Source organism: Octopus bimaculoides, chromosome 30 (genome assembly GCF_001194135.2).
Source record: "Octopus bimaculoides isolate UCB-OBI-ISO-001 chromosome 30, ASM119413v2, whole genome shotgun sequence".
NCBI lineage: Eukaryota > Metazoa > Mollusca > Cephalopoda > Octopoda > Octopodidae > Octopus > Octopus bimaculoides.
This window is the reverse complement of record NC_069010.1, coordinates 1,274,388-1,281,739: the sequence shown is the minus strand read 5'-3', so window position 1 is coordinate 1,281,739 and position 7,352 is coordinate 1,274,388. Positions and strand designations below refer to the sequence as shown.

The 7,352-nt window shown below is 39.1% G+C and overlaps 2 protein-coding genes across 2 annotated transcripts in view; both read left to right on the top strand.

The window, feature by feature from the left end:
• The window catches only part of LOC128251273 (acyl-coenzyme A amino acid N-acyltransferase 2-like), a gene marked incomplete at its 3' end in the record, with an annotated part of 93,108 nt that overhangs the window by 32,685 nt on the left and 53,071 nt on the right, over positions 1-7,352 (top strand). The gene's annotated exons all lie outside the window — the stretch shown is intronic.
• The window catches only part of LOC106873587 (uncharacterized), a 22,596-nt gene continuing 20,706 nt past the window's right edge, over positions 5,463-7,352 (top strand). Inside the window, exon 1 of the mRNA XM_052978186.1 lies at positions 5,463-5,895. Coding sequence (XP_052834146.1) covers positions 5,815-5,895 — 81 coding nt within the window. The 5' untranslated portion in view covers positions 5,463-5,814. The remainder of the gene's footprint in view (positions 5,896-7,352) is intronic.

The window sequence follows — 7,352 nt, the reverse complement described above, 5'->3', positions numbered from 1 at the left end:
TTGTTCTCAGTTGAAGAAATTGGGATGGCACCTGTGCCCAGCATCGCCTTTCTGGCACTTGTGCCTGTGGCATGTGTAAGGACTTTTGAGCGAGGTTGTTGCCAGTGCCCCTGGACTGGCTCTTGTGCAGGTGGTACATAGAATACACCATTTGAGCGTGGCTGTTGCCAGTATCGCCTGACTGGCCCTCATGCCGGTGGCACGTAAAAGCACCCACTACACTCTCAGTGTGGTTGGTGTTAGGAAGGGCATCCAGCCGTAGAAACTCTGCCAAATCAGACTGGAGCCTGGTGTAGCCATCGGGTTTCACCAGTCCTCAGTCAAATCGTCCAACCCATGCCAGCATGGAAAGCAGACGTTAAACGATGATGATGATGATGATGAAATATCTTAATTAGTAAACCCCAAAACACAATCAATTTAGCCATCTCTCTCCTTTTGGCTGGCTGCATCCTGGTTAAGGAATGAACCTCCTTACAATGCAAGTGAACATAGGCTTCTTATCATCTGAATCTTCCTATATTCCTTTTATTCTGCCTTTCTGTAGTAGTAACAGACTATCAGTCAAAATGGACCACAGATCCATGGAGTATATTTTACTGTAAAAATGCGTACATACAGCGATGCGATGACATCGTTAATTTTTATATTATAACAACCAATATTGCAATCTGTTTGATAAATGGCCATCTTCATAATTAATATTGTTTTGTTCTTTAATCATTTCTCAGGTACATCATTTGGATCTTTCTGATTTGACGGGCAACACTTTTCATTTATGTTTTATGTAGTGTTTTTGGTACCGAAACACTTTCAAACTTCGTATACTTGTATATTTTGTCTAAAAGAACAGAAAAATGTTTATATTCAAAATTATTTCATGTAAAAAATTGTCGTATTTCGGTAATTTCAACCAATCACTGACGTCTATTGAGGTGAAAACAGTTACTGCCGTGGATTGTAAACAACATATTCTAATGGTGTCATGGGATCTTTTCCCTTGAATAAAATTAGTGCCGTTGTTTGTCAACAGCAACTATCCGTGGTACTGTTATTTATGACATCGTTCGTGCATTTGTACTGGTTTTAGCCTTAGGGTTTTAGGGTTATGGTTTGGGTTTTAGAGTTAGGGTTAATTTTAGGGTTACGGTTAGGGTTATGATTATTTTTGCCATAACCTCACTCATAACCCTAACCCTAACCCTAAAACCCTATAACTCATAACCCCAACCGTAACCCTAAAACCCTAACCAAAACTCTAAAACCTGAACCCTAACCCTAAAACCCTAAACCCTTACTAGGGAATAATGATATAATTAAACAGGGAATAACACTCTTGACACCGGCAAAAATTATTGTTTATAAAAACAGCAGTAACTGTATTCAGCTGAATAGACGTCAGTGATTGGTTGAAATTACAGAAATACTACAACTTTAACATGAAATAACTTATTAAGAAGAAATTTTTGTTAAGAAGGCTAAGAGAAAAAGATGTTTTATATGACACATTCTACCAGTATCCCAAGTTTGAAAGTGTTTCGTTAAGAAAACAAGTGGTGTCCGTCAAATCAGAAAGATCCCTTCATTTTCATTTAAATCATTGTTGTTACATTTTGGTGAGATCATCATCACAGTCATTAGCTGTCAACTTTATACACCCTGTCTAAATATTATTGTCCTTTTATAATTAATAAACGTCCATTTTGTAACAACAGGGTAATCTTTTTTTTTGTTTATTTATTTAATGCCTTGCATACATTTTCTTCTCCATATTTGTAAGAGGGGCATTTCTTATTTGCTAGAACAAGGGTCTACATTGCTGGGTCCTTTACTACTGCCAACATTCTGTTATTCCAGCACATTGAGTTTAGAACATTTATCCTTGTTTACCCCTGATTCATTTATCACTGATCTAGAATAATATGGTACAGTTCATTGTGAACCGTATAATGTTTATTATTGATTAATTTGTGATAACACAGGTTGGTGGTTAGTCAAAGATTCAGTTTGGACCATAAAAATGCACCCCAGCAATCACACACAGTTCTCAGTTACCCAGAATGTACTGACTATCACTTGTGCTTAGATGACTGTACTATGAGGATGTATATTTTTCTACGGATTTACATTTTCATAGGACATCAACATAGGATCAGCAAACAGGAAAAATACGAAAGCACCTTCCTGATCCTAACAAATGATGCAGATGAATGTACACTCTACGGGAAAAGGTAGAGATGATCGAAAAAATGCAAGACAGTGAAAGTTTGCCAACTGTGGGCAACGAGTTTGGTGTCAATGAATGTACTAGTTATTTCATTTATAAAGTACATGAAGATTATTTATTTACATCATCATCATCATCATCATCATCATCATCATCATCATCATCATCATCGTTTAACGTCCGCTTTCCATGTTAGCATGGGTTGGACGATTTGACTGAGAACTGGTGAAACCCGATGGCTACACCAGGCTCCAATCTGATTTGGCAGAGTTTCTACAGCTGGATGCCCTTCCTAATGCCAACCACTCCGAGAGTGTAGTGGGTGCTTTTACGTGCCACCGGCACGAAGGCCAGTCAGGCGGTACTGGCAACGGCCACGCTCAAAATGGTATATTTTATGTGCCACCCACACAAGAGCCAGTCCAGGGGCACTGGCAACGATCTCGCTCGAAAGTCCTTACACATGTCACGGGCACAGGTGCCAGAAAGGCGACGCTGGGCACAGGTGCCATCCCGATTTCGCTTTCGCTTGCCCCAATAAGTCTTCGCAATATCTGAAATAACAATCTATTATTTTATTACTTCTGTTGATAAAATGGAGACACTTAACACATTGTTAATTTAGAGATCTGATTGATGAATGCATTCACGATAGCTAATAACTAATTTATGTCTTATAAATGAAAGATCTGTCAAGCTGTGATGGCTCCTAATAATGTGTCAACAGCATAATGCAGAATGGTTATTGGATTTGAAAAGACAATGAGAAGCACACATAACCTAGACACTGCTTGCGAGAGAATTTCTATGAATTAAGACCTTGGGAACATCTTGCAAAGATCTAATAGTTCTGATCTACAGCCACAAGCGTCCATCTTCTAATATGCTACAAGCATTAGCTCGCCAATACATTAGTCACTGTTTCTTTCAACTAACAACCCAGGTATCAACCACTGCCGTCCAAAACACTGATGTTACCATTTTCTCAGAACTTTATTCTTTAATCTTTGGTAACCTCACTAGTGTTGATGTAATGTAAGAGGCACCCACTACATTCTGTAAAGTGACCGGCATTAGGAAGGGCATCCAGCTGTAGAAATCATATCAATGTATCAAGTGGGGCTTGGTGCAATCATCAGGCTTTTCAGCTCCTGTGAAACTGTCCAACTCATGTCAGCATGCAAAATGAACATGAAACGACAACAACAATGTCGACAATGATTCTTGTTTGTTAAACATGTAATGGAAATTCTTCTTTGGGCCATTTTATCTTTATTCCGTCGTGGTCGTGGTCATGGTCGCCGTCGTCGTCACCGTCATCATTTAATGTCTGTTTTCCAATGCTGGCAATGGCTAGCTGGTTTGACAGGGGCCAACAAGCTGTAGAGCTGCATCACACCCAATCTTACCCTTGGCATGGTTTTTACATCTGGCTGCCTTTCATAATGCCAACCCCTTTGCAATGTGTCCCGGCTGCTTTTTTCATGACAACTAGTGAAGTTACTAGTGGAAGCACAATGGCCCAGTAGTTAGGGCAGCGGACTCGCGGTCATAGGATCGCGGTTTCGATTCCCAGACTGGGCGTTGTGAGTGTTTATTGAGCGAAAACACCTAAAAGCTCCACGAGGCTCTGGCAGGGGATGGTAGCGAACCCTGCTGTACTCTTTCACCACAACTTTCTCTCACTCTTACTTCCTGTTTCTGTTGTACCTGTAATTCAAAGGGTCAGCCTTGCCACACTCTGTGTCACGCTGAATATCCCCCGAGAACTACGTTAAGGGAACACGTGTCTGTGGAGTATTCAGCCACTTGCCTGTTAATTTCACAAGCAGGCTGTTCCGTTGATCGGATCAAGTGAGGTTACAATGTAACAAAGAAAATACTCTTGACTTAAAGGAATCATAGTAGAGAGGGGGGTAGGTTTCTACTACATGCAGAGAGTCTAAAGTAGGATAGAGGATGAAGCACAGGTGTCTTGCTATAGAAGAGATACATGACTACCCCACATTTTGTGCAGGTAGCTGGAAGGAAGATAGAGATTGTGTTGACAAGGTGTCAGAGCAAACTCTCAAGGTACATGAAAGTGAGTATAAGAAAGAATATGGACAGTGGAGTGGGTAATTTCATAAGGGTGTGGGAGGAAAGTAACAAATGTTTAAAGATGAGGGTAGAGGTGGATGTATTGAGTGATGAAGAAGGGTGGAGGTGTAGTTGATGGTAAATATCAGAATGGAAGGGAGGAGGTGGAAGAGATAGAAGTGTTTGAGGGAGGAGGAGGTGACAATTATCAGCACATAAAGGGTGGAGGGCAACAGTAGCATATATCTGTGGATAGATAAAAAAATTAGGGAGAGGGTGTGCAGGATGTGAGAATAGAGAAAAAGGGTAATAAACTGTGGCTGAGATGGAGGTCAGAGGTACACAAGGGTGGCTAAAGTAAGTGAGGGTAACAAAGGTGGAAGGATCATCAATAGCAGAGATGAGGTGTTGAAGATTATAGCAGATAGGAGAGGTGTTAAAGATGAGATATGAAAGACTTAAGGTTTAGCTCAGATATGGGGTGGAGATTACAAAAGGCACAGAAAGGTGGGATCGTGATTGGTGGAAGTAGCATGGACAGGGACAATAATAAAAGTGAGGAGATTTGTAAGTATATATTCAAATAATTGTAATCTTATTTCACAATTATAAAAAAGTATGAATTGTTGTTTTAGCTCACATTTACAAAAAAATAAAAAAACTAACATGGGATTTTATTCATCCAAGTTTAGTGGTAGGGGCTGGCAGTATAGGATCATATTTAACTTATCATCGTCATTCATAAACAGAAATAACAGACGTATACATACAAGTGTATATTTTTACCAGGAAAGAAACTTGTTGTCTCCTGCATTTATAAATTATAATTGAAATATTATAATTATTTCTAGTTTTATTTTAATGGTCCCTACATCAAATAAGTTAACACCAATTTGATTGTTGCTTTTCATGTGTTATTTACTTTCTAATGTGTTCTAATTTTTGACACCCACACTACTTCAGCAAATACGAGATCTGTTTTGATGCTAAGGTCAGAATTAAGCCGAAACATGACCCAAACTGTTTCCTATACATACCAAAATAATTGCTTCCACTTTTGACTGAAGACCAGTAATTTCAAAGGGAAGGAGTTAGTCAACTACACTGACTCCAGTTCATGGCTGGAGTTTATTTATTTTTTTTTATCAACCACAAAACGATGAAAGGTAAAATTGATCTGGGCGGGATTTGAACGCAGAATGAGTTGGAATATATGCCTCCTGAAGTATGACAGGCTAACAATCCCATCAGCATGACGCCTACTAACATTAATTGTTTCTTATCAACTTTAATTATTTAACACTAATTACTAATTATTCTCTCAAATGTAATGTATTGTCACTCCCTGTGTATCCGGTATGTTTGCACAGAGAAAAATTTGGAAATTATAATCTTTTAATGATACTGTTGCTGATGTTGTTATTATCTCAATCATCATCTGACTGAAGTTATTCTTATCTGCAGTATCGATATTTCAATCTCGACTAAATTTATTACCAAAAGTCACTATGGAACAATTCTTAATGGCATTTATCCTGACACTGTTGTTTATTCACAATTTTGCCAAGTGTCCTGAACCTAAATATTTTGTAAGTATGACAATTAATGCAATAATTTCACTTTAGCTATTACTGTATTTTTATCTCGCTATCCGAGTGCTTCTGATCCATTTTTTGAAATAACTTCTTTTTATGACATTTGTCTTCTCAAGTTGTTTTTACTTTTCAAATCTTCACGTACTTTGTCATCAATGCTAAAAATTTGACAGTCTTGAAACGAATTAGCTGTGAATTATTTCTACGAATTCAACCTGTTTAATCATTCTATATTAATCTATATACAGTTAGTAATAATACAGTATGTTGGCACTCCGTCACTTACGACGTCGAGGGTTCCAGTTGATCCGATCAACGGAACAGCCTGCTTGTGAAATTAACGTGCAAGTGGCTGAGCACTCCACAGACACGTGTACCCTTAACGTAGTTCTCGGGGGATATTCAGCGTGACACAGAGTGTGACAAGGCTGACCCTTTGAAATACAGGCACAACAGAAACAGGAAGTAAGAGTGAGAGAAAGTTGTGGTGAAAGAGTACAGCAGGGTTCGCCACCATCCCCTGCCGGAGCCTCATGGAGCTTTAAGTGTTTTCGCTCAATAAACACTCACAACGCCTGGTCTGGGAATTGAAACCGCGATCCTATGACCGCGAGTCCGCTGCCCTAACCACTGGGCCATTGCGCCTCCACTAATAATACAGTAAACAATGGTCTATAAGCAATTAATATTTAATTATTCTATAATTAAATTAATCAATGTACCGTACAATTTTAGGCATTCTTTTGTTAATACGAGTTCAAACAAGCATCACTTATCTTGTATTGACACCTGTTGGATTATCAAAGCATGTTATCTTAACAGCCACAACAAGTCTACTTCGCCTAGTACTAACTAAACTAGACCTATAACTAACTAAATGCATCCCAAGATTGTCACCCCGTGTTTTACCTCTGAACAGGGAGCCCAAAACCATGTTCTCCACATGTCCTTTTCCAAGACGGTTAGGAGTGATTTGAAGAAAATTGGATGCTATTTCTAGCATGTCGAGTGCTTATGCAGAGAGGGGCCCTTTCGTTGGTTTGTGAAACACTAAAGTAAACAAATAAAATGAACTGTGGTTTTAGTTTTACAATATTTACACACACAAGGGTGGCGAGCTGGCAGAAACGTTAGCGTGCCATGCGAAATGTTTATCAGTATTTCGTCTGCCGTTATGTTCTGAGTTCAAATTCTGCCAAGGTCGACTTTGCCTTTCATCCTTTCAGGGTCGATTAAATAAGTACCAGTTATGCACTGGGGTCAATGTAATTGACTTAGTCTCTTTGTCTGTCCTTCTTTGTCCCCTCTATGTTTAGTCCCTTGTGGGCAATAAAAAAATAAGAAACGTTAGCACACCGGGTGAAATGATTAGCGGTATTTTGTCTGTCTTTGTGTTCTGAGTTCAAATTCTGCCGAGGTCGACTTTGCCTTTCATCCTTTTGGGGTCAATA